The 17,733-nt window shown below is 44.4% G+C and overlaps 1 protein-coding gene across 1 annotated transcript in view; it reads left to right on the top strand.

The window, feature by feature from the left end:
* Positions 1–12,174, top strand: part of LOC129783691 (golgin subfamily A member 2-like) — a 70,957-nt gene extending 58,783 nt beyond the window's left edge. The window contains exons 21-23 of the mRNA XM_055793980.1: positions 534–675; positions 10,104–10,211; positions 10,310–12,174. Coding sequence (XP_055649955.1) covers positions 534–675; positions 10,104–10,211; positions 10,310–10,351 — 292 coding nt within the window. The 3' untranslated portion in view covers positions 10,352–12,174. The remainder of the gene's footprint in view (positions 1–533; positions 676–10,103; positions 10,212–10,309) is intronic.
* The last annotated feature ends 5,559 nt before the right edge of the window (positions 12,175–17,733 follow it).

The following is a 17,733-nucleotide window of genomic DNA, read 5'->3' as shown; positions in this document are numbered from 1 at the left end:
AGTATTGATATTAATCCAGAAGTCTGCAGAAATGACCTCACGTTCAGTTAGTAGCATCGCGTTTGAAAAGGCTGAGCAGATTTATTCCTGGCAAATTCAGGAGGTTCTAAGCAAACCTGTCCTGAAGGATTTTGCCAAAGTTCTGATGCTTTCCACTTCAGCTGATGTGCTAAAGGTGAAGTATTTTGCTGAAGTCTGCAGCTGAATCAGTCATTTCTTTTTTCTCCAGCGTAATGCAGAGTTAATGAAGGAGCGAGAAGACCTGAAACTGGAGCTGTACAAACAGAGGTAAGTCCATTTGCTGCTTGTTACTGCAGAGTAACACTGCTCTTCGCGGTAGAGCCACAAAACATCACAAGGGGCATGCACCACAGGTGGTGACTTGGGAGGCTGGATATTCAACTTAAAGTGACTGGCTGTGATGTTTCTGTGATTCTAACTGTTACGACTAGCTGGATTGTAAATGTATGACATGTACTTGCCCAGACCCATAGTACATACAGTGATGCTGCTTTAATTTTGGTTTGTTTCAGCAAAAGTAGTGAGGAAATAAAGCAGCAGAATTCGGAGCTGTCAGAGAAGATTTGCTGCCTGGTTTCCAAGATCTCAGCCAAGGAGTTGGATATGGAGGATTTGCGTAAGAAACTGGACATGGCTGAACGGAGGATCGAACAGGTGACCATACTGCTTCCAGGCTGTAAGGGTAGATCGCACTGACCGCTGTAAGACTTTGCTCCTGAGAGTGGGGGCAAGGCTTAACTCTTGTTCTGAAAGGAAGGCACAAAACCTCATCGAGGCATCCTCTTGGTCAAAGGCCTTCAGCGAGGCCTCTGAGGAACAGAAGGTCTGTTTGAAGGAGCTGGAGCAGTAGACTGAAAGCTGTTGTGACGCTGGTCTGCGAAAAGAATGTTGTACAATATGAGAGGGTGACTGAACATACAGGGCGTGACAATACGATGGCTTTTCCTGCTTTCTATCTGTTTGGCATTTTGGTTATGCAGCTGTCTCGTGGTCTCACTGAGAAGCCAGTTGAATAGGGGTGGTGTTTGTACCCACCCTTGCAGAAGGTGAATTGGACAATGGTAACTCGAAGGTCAGCTGGGGAAAGTTAAGAGAAGCAGCCAGTTAGGAAGGGAATTCAGGAAGCCAGCTGTTAGCAGTTCAGAGAGCAAGCTTGTGTGAACCTGAGCCTGTGAGGGAAGAAACTGCTCTTTTGTTTATTTTTGGTTTTGTTTTTTTTTCTTCCTCCCCAGTCAGTGGCTTAAGTTACCCTTGAAATAAAGGCAGCTGCTCCTCTTCTGGGAAAAGTACTGTGTGCCAACTGACATGCTCCAGACATTGGCTTTAAATTCCTGACGTGTTTGACAACTTTTAAAATCACAAGCTTGTATACCATCTGATCTGGGTGTGTAATACAGACTCTGGAAATGCACAAAGTTTCTGAGCCAGTTTTTTCCCCGCTCTCATTTTCTTAGCACAGAGAGATACATTTTGATCTGATTGGCTGTTATGTGGACCGTTGTGTCTGGGGTTTCAGAAATCATTTGAAAACTGATCGTGAATTGCAATATGGCATGAAAGGTTTCTTTTTCCAGTTGCCGTCTTGTACAAATCCTGCGTCAGGAAAATGCTGTTCAGAAGCTCACTTGATGCTAATAGGGCAGAAAAGCTGATTGTTGGCACGAGCTTCTGCTGCTATTGGTGTCTTCATGCGAGGCAGACCCTTCCCATCTCAGCCACTTCAGCTTTCTTGGCTGTGAAACACAGAAAGCCCAGCAAAACGGGACTCCGTGTGCGAAAGCAAATGGATCAAGCATGGCGTGCCAAGCTGAGCAGAATTACTTTTTTTTGCTATGTTATTAGAACCTCACAATGCATAATTTCCCGAGAAGTGTCTTGTTCCTAATTCTCTCTGTTTCCAACAAATCCAGCTGTTCAAATAGTTTATTGAGTTGTTGGGTTTTTTTTAAATTTATTTCAAAACTGATGGTGGAGGAAGAAGGAAGGTCTTGTGGTTAAGGCACATTACTGTTTTTTGCATCTTGAAGCGTTAAGCAAACAGAATGTCTGGACCAGAAGAAATGAAGGAAACATTTTTGACATGTACTGGTGAAGGCATTCCTCTTGTCCATCTGATGTTTCATATTGAGGAGTGTTTGAACCAATAAGGGTGAGGTGACCTGTAGCTGGAAGAAGTAAGGGAATTCCTGACCTTCCTAGGAGCACCTAACATACGTTTTTCCTTGAGAGCACAAGTATCTGTCCTGCGAAAAAGAAACGGAGAAAATTCTGTTTGTTTCCCTCTGCAGTCTTCCACTTTATTGCTTTCCTAAGATGTCTTCACCATTACCGTATTCTTGCTGCTTGATTCACGAGAAAAGTGCTGAGCAGGTAGACGGGGAATGCCAAGAGAGAGATTTCTGGTTCCCTGTGAAGTGCCAAGAAGGAAGTGACTGAAGTAGGAGGGAACCCTTGCAGGTGGCATTGCAAAGAGCTGTGATACGTTGGGGGGTTGAATGTTGAAAACGATTATCTCGTTTGTTTTGTAGTGGTTTTAAATTATGGCTTAGCAGAGCTGGATGATGAAATAAATTGCCATGAAACGCTAGAGCACTGCTCTGGGTCTTCATGGCTCTCTGATGCTGTACAAGATAAATGAAGTTGTCGGGTTCACTGTGGGTAGAGGTGTCATCAGATGCTGTTCGTCCTCCCACGAAGGCTGGATGAGAACTTGCATTGCTGTCCAGGAACAAGTTTTTGGCCCTTTTCTGTTTAGTTCCTTCTAGTCATGGGATTCATAGTTCCATGAGGGCCACTGGCACCTGCTCCCAGCCACGCTGAGTTTGGCCTGTTGGTAAATGTCCTCCTTCTAAACTTGTGGTTCATAGCGTGCCACACATTTCACCAAGATTTACAGGGAGCGTTTGAGTTTGACTCAAACCTACCAATTTTCAGGTAGTCACTGACCTGTTCTTTTCTGTCTTAATCTGCATCCAGCGACCTCTGTTTTCCCCAGATACGTCCTGAAGGTAGCGCTTTTCAGAGCAGAGTGGCCACCATCTGGCTTTGCCCTCGCTCGCTTCTTGGTGTGTCCTTTGCCATTAATCTAGTGTGTGAACTTGAAGAGTTGGGTCATGTTACTGCCCCATGTTTTCGGGTACGGCCTCGTTTTGATCCATTTGTCCTATTAATTCTCTTGATATTTGATGTGGAGCTTTAAGCAGTCAGCTCAAGAAAACACTCTTCAATCTCAGAGGTGTCTGCAGTCATCCTACTAAACAATATAGTATTTAAGCATTGAGAAGCAAAAAAATCCTGGTTTAGAACGCAAAGTTTCAGCAGTAGGAAGAAAAGCTGAGTGGGATGAATGGACAGCATGTATTCATGGAAAGATGTATTCTTGATTTAGTGGAAAAGAATCGGAAATCAACCTGCATCATTCACATTAGCTTGTGGCAGAGGGAGTCTGCATCTGTCCTTACCCGGAAAAGTATGTTTTCTGTGTGTGGTAATTTGGAGTGAAAGGTTCTATAAGGAGTGTTATTAGGGTAGTCACTTCTTACGTAGTAGTGACTTGTTGCCTTGGGGAATAAAACTGGCTGACTTGACTGCTTTGCTTGTAGTCTACATCATATGTGAATGGAGAAAGTGCTGTTTCTTCCACAAATATTAAGGAAATGGAAGCAGGTTGTTCTCAATCTTTGCCCCGCACCACCCCACCCCCCGCCTTTCTTATTTGCTACTGTTGGTAACTGACTGGGACTCTGCTTTCAGCAGTGTTAGCGGGACCTAATTGAATGCACAGTTCTCGTTCATTGCTGTCTAGTGTTGTCTTGTGCTATCATCGGGTAGTTGTGATCAACACTGGGAGGCAGGTATCGGAGGTGTTTCCAGTTTGGGGACTGGGGATAATCTGGCTTCTGTTCAACTGCGGTTCTTATTTCTGAGTCACTTTTACGTCAAAATGAAGCCTTGGCAGAATGGATAAAATATGTTGATGTCTCAGCTGCTTTTGTTGAAACGGTAGATTTTTGTTTTGTTTGGAGAATCTGATTATCACAGTTTGATAGGATTTATTTTGCTGTCCTTTTTAAGTACTGCTTTTTTCCTCCCCTCCTCCTCTTCGGCTCCTTCCTTTTTCTCCTGTCTGCATGTGCCCATCAGACACGTTACCAGGAGCTGGCAGTAGCCCTGGGTTCCAGCAATCTTAACGAACAAGCAGTTCGTTACACAGATAGAGGAACTGGTAAGAAACAATCCAACCAACCAGTCTGACATGGTGCTTGCTGCTCCTCCAAGCCCTTTGGGTGTCTGCAAAGTTATGGGTTCTCTCCTAGTGCCACAAGGAAGGCTGCTTACACAGCACTCTGTAGGGAACAAAATGAGCTGCACGGAAAACCTGTTAAGGGGCTCAAAGTCTAAGGCCGCTGGTGAATGTATTGGCTCAACTGAGGAACAAGAAACAGAGTTTTGTTGTTTCCATTTAAGTGTGCTCTGTTGATCTCATCAGGCTTTCCCTGGATGATAAGCATCCTGATAAAACAGCTATTTCTGCGCCTGTCCGAATCCTTGAAACACAGAATTCTGGTGCTGGCAGCAGTGTGAAAACCTGTTTCTGCAGGTGGTGCTGCTGGTCTAACGATACCGGCAGAGTGGGAGCAGTAGGTCTCTGAGAGGGTCTGGGGCTGGTTTCTGATCATATCCTCAGCTTCTCTTGGCGCGATGAGTGAACTGCTTTGTCCTGTGACCTGCATGGATTCCCGCTGCTGCTTTTGAGCCTTCAGCTTTAACGCTGCAAGAAATGCAGCCAAGTGGACTTGTTTCAGTCTGACAAGAGCCTTTCTTGTGTGAAATGCTTTTCCCTATTGTGTTCCTCTGTAAAAGTACACTTTTTGCAAAGTTCAGCATTTCCCGGTGTACCCCGTGACCCCCCCTTGTTGTTTGGTTTTGGGGTTTGGGTTATTTTTGTTCCATTCTGTTTCTTTTTGTGTCTTAGCTGGGCTGCAGAGGAACTTGGCATAGTGCATTGCCCACCCAAGATTCTCCTTGTTTGCCTGCTTTTATGCTGGCCTACAACTCTGTAGGGCCTTTGCTGCATTTGTGGTCTTGCCTTTGCTTTTGCTGGTTATGTTGTGCATGGGCATTGCCAGAATGAAAACCTCTCGCTCATCACTCTTCCATCTGTAGTCATCTTTCAAAATGCATTGAAGTAGTAGTAGTAGTAGTAGTAAAGAAAGAGAGCTTGGACAATGCTTGTTCTTTGGGAAGGCAAAAAAGTCCTCCTGCTTATGTAGTTAGTTACGAGGCATCTGTGAAGAAGCTGTCAGGGAGCCAAGAAGCAAATAGCAAACACAGCAGCACAGTTGTGTGGCGGCCTGGGTAGGCAGCGGCCACCTTTGTCTCCTTCACTTCATATCTAAAGGTGCATTACCTACGGACAACAAATCTCCAAATACTTCACCGGTAAGATGGAAATGGGCTAGGACAGAATTACCCCTTTTCTTTGTATCTGGCTTCAGTGCTCTCATACCACCTCCTGCAGAAGTGTGCCAACACAAGTGCGGCTCTGCGTGACTTAAGGCCAGTTCTTCAGTGGAATAAAGGTCTGAGGTCTCAGTTAAAGGAAAAGACTATGTTTTTGTCTGGGTTTTTTGCGGTTTTTATTTTGTTTATTGGTGGTGTTTTTAAAAAAAACCCAGCGTTGCTGGCAATCATCCCAATACACCAGGATTACTGTGATCAGTTGCACAGATGTGGGGATGCAAGTTTAACTGAAGGTGGTAGATGCTCAGATGTAGACATGGAGGGGTTTCAGCAGCGGTGTTGGAGAACAACTGTGGTAATCTACTGAGCGATGAAAAAGATGCCTGGCATATAAAGTACGTTAGTGAAGGCAGCTCCAGATCTCTTATTTTTAATAGCTAAGGTGAACTTCCTAGTCCTCTACAGAAAGGGCAGTGGAAATTCTGTTTGCATGAATTGGGCATGTATCCTACTTTGTTGAAGTGAAAACGTGTTTCAGATGTATGAGAATCTTTTCTCTTGATACTGGTGCATCACTTTTCTTCCACAGAAACAGCAGAACCAGGAGGCAGTGGATCAGCTGGAGAAGGTAAAGTGTGTCCTGTTTTTGGACAGGCAGAAAAATAGTATCTCGTTCTTGGCGCAGTAGAGAGTGTAGTGGGCTGTGGCACAGGCATGTGTGGTCTTGTCTTGTGTTAGATTCAGTTTCATTTGCAGCGTAGGCTTGAATATTTTGACTTCATGCTTTAGGCCTGCCTGGCAGATAGCGTTCTTATTTTGAGAAAAGCAAACGTTTAAATACTCCTGTATTAGAGGATTGCGGTGGAGGCAGGAGAATACAAGTCCTTGCCAGTAGCTTGCATCCAAACACTACCGTATTTATGCTAGCAGTGATTGTGCTGTGCTGTTACTGTCATTCTAGGATGGATGAATAATGAAGTCGTTCAAATAAGGCAAGGCTGAAGTATGTCTTCAAAAATACTGCTGTCGTTTCGATGCTGGAAGTACTACCAATGTATCACTGCTTTTTTAGTTTGACACAAAACAAGGGTTACCTATCTACATTTTTGTGCTAAATAGACATCATTTGTTTATACAGGAAAAGATGGAGCTGGAAGAGAAATTTTCTGAAGAGCAAGCCGCGCTGAGGGAACAGCTACAGGTGAGGCAGAGCCTCCATTACAGTCATACTGCCTGCCTTCTGCTGTTCTCTGGATTACTGACCATTCGTAGTCTTTACTCGGGAAGCCGCGAGCGCGTTCCTTCAGGAAAACTGGGAGTCAGCCAGACTGTACTTAACTGCACGAGCTCTTTACCTTTACTGAGTTAGCCTTTTGTGGCAACAGTGATGTTGCAATTACAAGCAAAGAAGTTTTGTGCTGAGCCGATTTTCCTTTCCCAAAGGTTCATATCCAGACTATTGGAATTCTAGTTTCCGAGAAGTCTGAGTGTCAGACGGCACTTGCACCTACTCAGCAAGCTGCACGGCAGAAATCAGGTAATTGACTGTGGGCACTCCAGCTCAAGCTGTTGGTCAAAGTGTGAATTTCAAGCCAGAGGCATGACAGTTGCTGGCAGCCAGCTCACAGCACTCGGCGACTCCTCGGTGGGCAATACTTGGCACCATCGCTGCCTCTGTCGCCAGAGCTGCCCCCAAGTGGGAGCATGTTGATCCCATGGCAGTTGAGGTTCTTTTGTGCATCGCTAAAGCCTTGTCAGCCCTGTTCAGCCCCGGTGACTACCCCAGGCTGTTCCTATCTGACTTTCTTCTGATCCTTTTAAAACGTAGTTCCCTTTTCTCCACCCTCACTCCCACACAGCTATCGTGTAAAGGTAGGTTTTACCCAAGCCCTTCATTCTGCACCAAGTTTGAGCAACTTCTTCTATTAGAAAGAAAGATCCCAACCAACATATTGCCTATTCTGCAGCGGCAGTTTCATCATCTCCCTCAAAGTGAGGATGGTAGTTACAGAGAGCTTTACTGCCCAGAGCTGCTAGTGAACCACCTGTAGAGCCAGGGGTGGAACTAGGTCTACTGACTTACAAAGCTCTGTGCTGCCTTAAGAGCTCGTTGACAAAGTAGAAAGTGCTGTTCAGCCAGTTCCAAAAAGCTCTTTGTGGTCCAGCCTCAACTCACTCTGTTCTGACTTGTTCAGGAGAAGCCGAGAGCTTTGCTGCTCGTTTACGTTCATCTCGCCAGAGGGAACTGGAGCTGGAACGTACTTTGGCCTCCGTCTCTCTGCAGGAAAAACAGGCAGAGAAGGTAAGAGTCACCTCTGCTTATGCTTCACCAGGAGCTCTGCCTTTGGCTATTTGCTTGTCCGTCCACTAATGCAAAGTCTGTAGTCCCTGCTCAGAGAAGAGGCAGAAAGTAACATTGTTAATTGTTAATTAACCTTGTAAAGCCCTGTATTCTCCATGGTCAAGGCAAATGTCATTCAGGTTTCTGTGACCACTAATCATATGGTCCAGTTGCTGTCTTCAGATCTGGCACCTCACTTCATTAGTCTTGCCAGCTCCACACAACAGGAGCGCCACCGAGACCTTGTCTCAGGAGGGTCTCCATCAAGCAGACACTTCAGTATTGATATTAATCCAGAAGTCTGCAGAAATGACCTCACGTTCAGTTAGTAGCATCGCGTTTGAAAAGGCTGAGCAGATTTATTCCTGGCAAATTCAGGAGGTTCTAAGCAAACCTGTCCTGAAGGATTTTGCCAAAGTTCTGATGCTTTCCACTTCAGCTGATGTGCTAAATGTGAAGTATTTTGCTGAAGTCTGCAGCTGAATCAGTCATTTCTTTTTTTTCTCCAGCGTAATGAAGAGTTAATGAAGGAGCGAGAAGACCTGAAACTGGAGCTGTACAAACAGAGGTAAGTCCATTTACTGCTTGTTACTGCAGAGTAACACTGCTCTTCGCAGTAGAGCCACAAAACATCACAAGGGGCATGCACCACAGGTGGTGACTTGGGAGGCTGGATATTCAACTTAAAAAAAGCGACTGGCTGTGATGTTTCTGTGATTCTTACTGTTACATATAGCTGGATTGTAAATGTATGACATGTACTTGCCCAGACCCATAGTACATACAGTGATGCTGCTTTAATTTTGGTTTGTTTCAGCAAAAGTAGTGAGAAAATAAAGCAGCAGAATGCAGAGCTGTCAGAGAAGGTTCGCTGCCTGGTTTCCAAGATCTCAGCTATGGAGTTGTATATGAAGGATTTGCGTAAGAAACTGGAAATGGCTGAACTGATGATCCAACAGGTGACCATACTGCTTCCAGGCTGTGAGGGTAGATCGCACTGACCGTTGTAAGACTTTGCTCCTGAGAGTGGGGGCAAGGCTTAACCCTTGTTCGGAAAGGAAGGCACAAAACCTCATCGAGGCATCCTCTTGGTCAAAGGCCTTCAGCGAGGCCTCTGAGGAACAGAAGGTCTGTTTGAAGGAGCTGGAGCAGTAGACTGAAAGCTGTTGTGACGCTGGTCTGCGAAAAGAATGTTGTACAATATGAGAGGGTGACTGAACATACAGGGCGTGACAATACAAAGACTTTTCCTGCTTTGTATCTGTTTGGCATTTTGGTTACGCAGCTGTCTCGTGGTCTCACTGAGAAGCCAGTTGAATAGGGGTGGTGTTTGTACCCACCCTTGCAGAAGGTGAATTGGACAATGGTAACTCGAAGGTCAGCTGGGGAAAGTTAAGAGAAGCAGCCAGTTAGGAAGGGAATTCAGGAAGCCAGCTGTTAGCAGTTCAGAGAGCAAGCTTGTGTGAACCTGAGCCTGTGAGGGAAGAAACTGCTCTTTTGTTTATTTTTGGTTTTGTTTTTTTTTCTTCCTCCCCAGTCAGTGGCTTAAGTTACCCTTGAAATAAAGGCAGCTGCTCCTCTTCTGGGAAAAGTACTGTGTGCCAACTGACATGCTCCAGACATTGGCTTTAAATTCCTGACGTGTTTGACAACTTTTAAAATCACAAGCTTGTATACCATCTGATCTGGGTGTGTAATACAGACTCTGGAAATGCACAAAGTTTCTGAGCCAGATTTTTAAATTAAGAGAATAGGTTTTAATCAAACAAATAGTGAATATAAAATTGGTAGGGAGGAGCTGTCTAGTTCAGCCTGTTTTACAGGGCTAAAATCCAAGCTTTTTCATTTTAATCTCCTTCTCCCTCTCCTTTTTTTTCTTTTTCATTGAACATCACCGTGTGTTGGAGCACTTTAAGGTTGCAACATGGATCATGTGGCAGGATGCTATCAGGGGAAAGGCTATGCAGAAGTGGCATGTTAACATTTTGCCATAACTTTTTGTTTTTTCTTGGCAGTTCTCAAGTCAGGCAGGGAGTCTGGATGCAAAGCAGCAGTTGCAGGTGGCACTGGAGAAGGCAGGCCTGGAAACCCAGGTTGCTCAGGGGTTGTATGAAATGACATCCACATCTTCATGTCTGTAGAGAGACTTGTGTGGCAGAAGAATGCAGGCTGAGCTTTGCGTTGACACTGGTTTCTTCAGGCTTTATCCCTGAAGCAGTCACTGCCAAATTTATTTAGCCAATGTGATTTTCTTTGTGTTTTATTTTGTTTTGAACAGCTCTCGGAGTCAGTTCACCAGCTCCAGGCAGAAAGAGATCAGTATGTAGAGAAACTGAAGGAGGAGCAGAGCTTTTGGCAGCAGCAGGTGCAGCAGCTCTCTGAACAGGTAACACCAGGGGCAGCATCACAGCTGCTCTAGACAAACACAGGCAGGAGTGAATGCACCATGATCATTGTTTTAACTTTTATTGTGTGGCCTTGCAGGTCCATGCAATGGCAGACAAGAAGGAGGAGCATATGGCCTGAGGAGATGATGACGTGGACTCCTGAGTTCGACCAGAAGACCTTTTATTAGTCCAGAACCCACGCTTATAATATCCTCGTTTGCTGTTCACGCGCCCCATACTAAAGTATCATTGGTTCATACACGTCTTGGCTACATAGAATTGGTTAATTACTAAGCTGCAAATGCACTGAACCTCTTGCATTTTTTTTCTCTCTTCTTTCTTATCTCTGTGAGTTTCATGTTCTCAGCCAGCCGCCGAGATGTGGCATCGCGCATCCGCTCTGGCCTTGCTTCATATCGCGTCTTCCTTCCAGGCGTTCAGCCAACCTTATCTTACTTTCTCTCTTCTTTAGCCTTCAAGGCCCTTCACAGGCATCGTGGCCTCCAGCACTGGACATAAAGCTCTCTACAATTCCCCCGTCTTTATTTTGAACAGAAACAACATTAGAGGTTAAACTACTTTTGAATCATAGATCTTACACAGTTCAGCGTACAGGGAATAATGGTCAATATAAGTACAATTAGCAATAACAGTATTCCTCTGCGAGTTGTAAACTCCTGCAACCATCTGGTGGTTCCCCAAGACTTGAAAAGATTCCGCAACCAATCTCCCAATAGTTCATGCTGTGAGCCCTGTGACATGTCCTTCAATTCTTGTAACTGAGTGTGAATCGATGCGGAATGGCCCGGAAGGTTCGTACAACACATTCCTTAGTGCTGTGCACTGTAGGCTACTGCAGAGGAACGAAGCTGGGTTAATTAGCATTGATAATATACAGCTGTGGGCTGGCTTCAGGGGCGGTGGGTTGGCTGGTGTAGACAAGGTGCAGCTGTGGCTGGTTCTGTGAAGCGGTTGGGCAGCCGAGGAAGAGAGGGCAGCCAAGGAAGAGAGGGGAGGAAGAAGCAGAGAGGGTGAGTGTGCCCTGGATGAGTCAAGACGAGACGAAAAGGCAGCAGAGGGACTGCCATGAAAAGTGTGGTGGTAAAAGACCTTGTTGCAGCTGGCTAGTTTGGAGAGTGCTGTGGCAGGCTACTCGCTGCTGTTCACTTAGCTTCTACAGGTGAGATCACATTCCTCCTTTCTTTCTGTCTCATCCTGGTTTCTTCTCATACTCCCTCAAAGTTATTTGGCTCTTTGCTGCAGGTTCTCAGCTGCACATTATCAATGTCAAAACAACCCACTGTCTCTGTTTTCTACAATTCACCCCTGTTTGTGGTTTGTGGTTTTGTTTCTTTGTTGTTTTTTATTTTGTAAAAGGTTGCTTTACCATGTTATGGAATTTTCATCCCTTTTTCTTTTGTTTTCTGTCTCATTACTTAATTACCAATTTTGGCTTTATTTTATGTGTACATTTGTACATTTCAATCAGGTTCACAAAATGTTAAAGTTGTTAACGGTGCATTTCCTACAGAGGTCAACATACAGGTTTATGATTATTTACAAGAACATGCAATAAGCTATGGAAGTTGTATGAAAATATTTTTCAGAAACTTCTCATCAAATAAATGAGCATGAGAAATTGTGTTTAACTTGTAAATTCTACATATAAGCTGTTAAGAAACATTTTCTATCCTAAAATGAATAGATAAAACCTACTTAAAAGCTCTTGAAATCTTGCCCTTGGGCGAGTGTTCCGCTGTGCCTCCATTCTAAAGCATGGAAGTGGAAATTGTGTAGAGCAAAGTTTTACTTTAAATAACTGCTCAACTGTTATTGCTGCTGTTCAAAGAACCTGAAAGCACACAATGAAGACTTGGAACTAAACAAACATCTGAGTGGACACCTCTAGATTGTTACTGGAATTAAATGCAGAAGTTAACTATAAAAGTTTCTCAAAATGTTCTGGATGCTTTGTGTTGGTTGTTTATAGATAGATATATAAAACTATACACAAACAGGGAAATAAAAAAAAAGCTTAAAAAAATAGGGAAAGATAATCGTATACAGTATTTATAGCTTAGTCACCTTTTTTTTTTGAAAAAAATGTAGATAAACTATTACCTGAACATGCAGTACATCCACAACTCTGAATTAATACCGGTTTTGTAGTGTGATATAGTCCTGTATGAACCATAAATCAACTACGTGTTAAATCACTCTTCTCCATCGCTGTTGTCACTATCTTTGAGCTTCGTAACAATGCCTAGGTCGCTATCCTTTAGCTTAGGGAACTTAACCAGGTGAAAATGCAAGCATCTATTTCTAAGACAAATTTGCAGAATGCAGTTTAGCCACAAGTCACCTTATGGAGAGATACTATGTTGTATGGCGTATAATCTATGAGAAGTGAGAAAATGGTGTTCCTGAAAGAAAACGCTTCTCTAGATCGTTACTTTGGAACGGGTTTTGCACCTGCTATACTGCAAGAATCCCCTAAGCAGTGATGTATCTTTGTGGACTTTGAGATATCTGTGTGATTAGGTTTAAGCTTAACACGCAAACTGATTTCAAGTACAACTCTAGGCACAAGCGTGGGAAAGAGCATGCTGTCGGGACACAATCTTTCTCGCTTACAAGGTATCAAATGGTACGTTACTCAAGTTAAAGTCTAACTTCTACGACAACTTCATTTTCACCAAAGGAGCTGCAGTTAAGTACACAAACTACTGCAGCTCAACTGAAGTTTCACCACTGCGACGGAGTACAGAATACTTTTCCCACCGACCTTAAAGGTTGTGGTGGTGGTGATGAAGGGGTGACAGATACTTGACTTTTAACCCAAAACAAATTTTCAGCTGTGTTAAATTCACCTGTACACAAAGAACATGTTATTCCTTCTGAGGCAACAGCTGAGGATTTGAACAGTCTGTTTTCACCTTGAGCTGTTCCCAATGTAGAGGTTATGAAAAAAAGAAATAATTCAAAAGGTATTCTGTCAATGTGCTGATGCAGTTGTTTCTTAAATTCTGGTCACGCTGAAATAGAGTTATGTTCTAGCATTCATATATAGGTAGCACTCCATTACAACTTATGAACAAAATTCAGAAGTTCATCTTATCTCACATTTCTTGGAATTCGATTAGGTTGCAGTCTTATTAAAGTCACTTTTTTCTTCTTTTTTTTCTTTTTGTTCTTTTTTTCTTTTTGTTCTTTTTCTTTTTTTTCTTTTTTTTTTTGTTCTTTTTTTTTTCTTTTTTTTTTTTTTCTTTTCTCTTTATGCAACCGGAGACACTTTACCATAACAGAGAAGCCCATATTTACATCTCTGAGCCCGGACACAAAACGCAGCTGCACATACCACCAGGCTCAGGGCAGAAATCATTCACGCAGTTACATAGCTATGTACCACTACATGCATGTGGACACCTATTTGTCACTAGATAAGCATGTTCATCTTTCCTCCTCTCCTTCACAATACCTAGCTGTTCTCTCATCTCGTTAGGTCAGCCATTCCCCATTTTCCTCTCCTGTATCTCTCTTCAGACGTTCTCTATCCTCCTCTTTTTTGCTTGTGAATTGTGGCAAGGCAAAGGTTGTGTGTAGCTGGGTGCCCATGACCTGATTTGTGTCACAATCAACTAAACGCTGAATACAGGACAAAAAGGCATGGGAGACAGAAGGCAAACATCAATATGGTGGTTAAGGTGATTATAATAACAAGCCAGGAAAAAAAAAAGAAATAGTATTGTAGTATTACTTTCTTTAGCAAGCTAGCAGCCTTATTTACGAAGCACGTGAAGAGCGTGCACTGTTCTTACAGAAGAGATTAGAGAAGCAAAAATGTGTTACGCTGCATTCCAGAACTCAACCTGAGAGTTACAGTCTGCTGTGAGTTCTGGGTTATAACCATTTGACACGTGTTGGGGTTGCGACTGTGCAAGGGCTGCGATGCCCATTTGCAATTTTCATTGGCATTATCACAGCTAGTTGTTTTGAAAGCAACCCTTGAGCTTCCTCATGCTCGACTTGTTGCAAAATATTCTGAAGCCGATCAATAAAGTTAGTCTATGACTCTCTAGGACCCTGCAAGACCGTGGCAAACGACGCACTAGAGGCTCGCCCAGACTCCCGTATCCCCCTACCTAGACTGCCTTCGTAGCCATCTCCTCCGTCTGCAAATAGCTGTCCCTGGGATGCCTTGCCTGAGTCACAGGATCGGTCGGCACAATTATTTTCTCCAGCCAACGGCTCACAGTTCACAGCAATTCCCCGATTAAGCTTTTCAATCGAGGCCACTACACATAGCTCGCAAAAATCAGATAACCACATCATGCACTGCGTCGGCGTGCGTACCACACAAAGCGATGACTTCCAATAATCACGTGGTGTGAGTGTATAAGGCTCTGCCATCGCTTCAAGAAGGGAATAGCAAATGTACTATGAATTCCCCCCTTCCCGCACGGCTTTAACAGCCTCGTATTGCACAGGCTGCCACTCTGCAGGTTGATTTGGCTGACAAAATACTGAACGTGCCATGGCGCCTCCCAAATGCCCTCGCTTAAGTGCTTCCCGCCTGCATTGCTGCCACTGATCCCTCAGACCCCCTTTCACCCTCCCCGAAAATACAGCCAGTGCATCAGGGGGAGGAGGAAAAAGGTCTAGCTCCTCTTCCGGGTCTATAGGACCTGGGTCAAAAGGTTTATCAGTGTCAATGGAATCATTGTCTGAGTTGTCCTGTTCCCGCGCTTGGTCCTGTGCTGTGAGGGTCGCTGCAATCAGTGACAGGAGCTTTGGGGGCAGAGGAGGTGTGGACGGAATCGCCATCGCTGACGGTGTGTTGAGAAGAGCCGCGCTGTCGGGGGGATTTACAGCCTCCCCCGGTTTAGCGCTGTTAGTCGAATTAGCCCACACTTGGCAAAGAGAAGTCAGAATTTGCCACCAAGGCGCTAAACACATGCCTGCCACGGAGTCCTCCTCCACGGCAGCATCACACAATCGCCTGCTGACCGCTTGCCAGGCAGGAATTTGCAAAGTGCCATCAGGTGGAAAGTCCAGCACTTTGTCACGGATCCATTCTAGCAGAGTCACTAGCTGCGGACCCATCATCACGTTCTCTAATAAAGTCTGTGTAAAAGGAGAATATAGTGCGTTTTGCATGACAAGTTTTCCGTAGCTCCTTAATCATTTCCCAGTGAAATGCCTGATATTGGCCTGGGTGTCTATCTTGTAATATCACGGGAAACGCGTGCGCTCCCTCTTTCATGCTTTCCAAGCGCACTCTCCTCCACCCCTCTGTAATCCGTCTGCCGATATCATTTTCATCATCGCTACTGCTTCCCTTATTACCGCTCTGCCGCACCACTTGCTTCTTCCTTACTTTTGACTGTTCCTTTTTTAGCCGCAAAAACGAAGTGTGCTGCTCCAGTTCCTCCAGGCTGTAGCCTCTGTAGCAGTCAAGGCAATTCGGCACCTACCCCTTACTGGGTAGCGCTGCCACACCGTCACCATTAAGAGTCCTCAGAAAACATTTGACTAATAGATGTTCCAGTTGTCTCAGAATAGAGGTTAAGAATTTGCTCCCAGGTTCATGCACTGTTTTATAGGCTCTTAAATAAGCGAATTCCTGAGAAATGCGACAGCTGCTTTATTCAGACAGGACAGTTCAATACAACTTCACCTTTTGCCATTCACCACAGAAATGATACAGAACCTCTAGCTACCCGAGCAGTTAAGTACAAAAATGCAGAATACCCAGACTCACCCAGATGTGATCATAAAACAAAACCAACCCCCAAGCCACCACAAATTCAGCCTTCTTCCCTTGCTGCTTCTGAGGGTTTTTTCTTTTCTTTCAAAGCAGCTATTACATTGCACGTTTGCATGCCCTCGCTTCCTCTATTATTCAGTAACCAAACAGCCCCTGGATGTTGGAGAGAAGCAAGGTCTCCACGGGAAGAGTCTTCACATCAACCTGAATTACGGCCTTTCCAAGAAACGAAAAAAAAAAAAATACTGTCCCATCAGACAGGAGACAAAATTATCCAAAGTCCTACATCCCTTTCCCACAAGCAGGACACAGTTGACAGATTCAACAGCTTTTGCGTTGTAAAGCTTCTCAGAAATAAGGCAGCTAATCCACACGCTGTTGCAATGTACAGTTGCTGCGAGGCATAAACACGAAAGCTACAGATGAGTAGACCCTCATTTTGAGTTGGTTTTTTTTTCCCACATCGACTTACAAAAAAACCCCAACCCACCTGAATTCTCAGAATCAAGTAGAAACAGGAATAGGCTGTGGTGAACTCAATTTATATCTATGTCTCTTATCTGTAGCTAGTGAAAAAAAAATGTAAGGTGGTAAAGCAAAAAAGCTTTGGGAACAGCCTTTGTTGCTCTGCCATTTCCATTCTCTGTACTACACGTGACCTTAGAAAATAACACTCCTTTGCAACAAATAACCCACAGAGATACCCTCTCTTTAAAAACCAAGCAGCAACTTTATCTCAAAAGAGCTGCTAATAAGCAGCTGCCACAGTAGGTCATAAGAAACCACAGTAAAGCAGTTGCGCTACCCTGTAAGCGGCACCCGCCTCTTTCCAGGCCCTTTGCTTGCCTGGGAAACACCTCTGCTGCTTGAACACCAACGTTTAACCCACTTGCTTCAGACAGGAAAGAAATAAACCCTTGATCAGGATGGAACAAACAAGGAAACGGTTTTATCTGGGGCTAAACCGGGCAGGTCATACAAGCCACAATCTCAGTTTTAATTCTCACATGAGCAAGGCCTTCTGGTAGCATGATGTGTCATAGCATCATTCATTCCCAGTTTGCAGGTAATTGCCCCAGCAACACCTGGGGTAAAGTTAAAATCCTCCTATCCGAGCTCCTAGTAAAACCTGGGTTTGCTTTACCAAATAAAGTGGAAAGAGTTCTCTCTTAACGGGTCGCATAAATCAAGACAACGCTGTAACCAGTGTTGCACAACACCATGATAAAAACAGTGGCCTAGGAGGATGGCTTTTAGCTCTAGCCCTAGACCATTTTTCTTTTTTAAACAAAAATAATTGAGGCATCACAGCGGACACTGAGCTCGCCAAGGACATACTCAGACAATAATTGTGCAGTTTCCTGGTCTAGAGCAAGGTCTTTCTGTTTCAGCTCTTTGATTTCATACTGCAGGGCTTCTTGGCTGGTTCCATTAGGTTGGCAGGACGCGGGAGGGGGGAATCTGTAGAGCACAGAGAACACATTTCACGCCACCTCTGGCCAGGGGAAGATGCTGCAGTGCTGGGGGGCACTAATCAGAAAATATGCTGATGTGTCAGTGGATAAAAGTGGATAAAAGAGGAGAAAAAAAAGGAAAAGCGCGTCTCCTGGGCAGGGAGGGGGGGAGCTCAGGTAAAATATTGATGGGTTTCTGTAACGTTAGCCCGCCCCCCATCATATTCTTCGGCATTTTGTAGATTTACAGCGTCAGGTGAAAATAAAAACGTAAACCCCACCACTTCGGTGTTCAGAGGC

The sequence above is a fragment of the Falco peregrinus genome, chromosome 1 (assembly GCF_023634155.1).
Source record: "Falco peregrinus isolate bFalPer1 chromosome 1, bFalPer1.pri, whole genome shotgun sequence".
NCBI classification, from domain to species: Eukaryota; Metazoa; Chordata; class Aves; order Falconiformes; family Falconidae; genus Falco; species Falco peregrinus.
The sequence above is the reverse complement of the archived record's forward strand: the minus strand, read 5'-3'. Positions and strand labels throughout refer to the sequence as shown.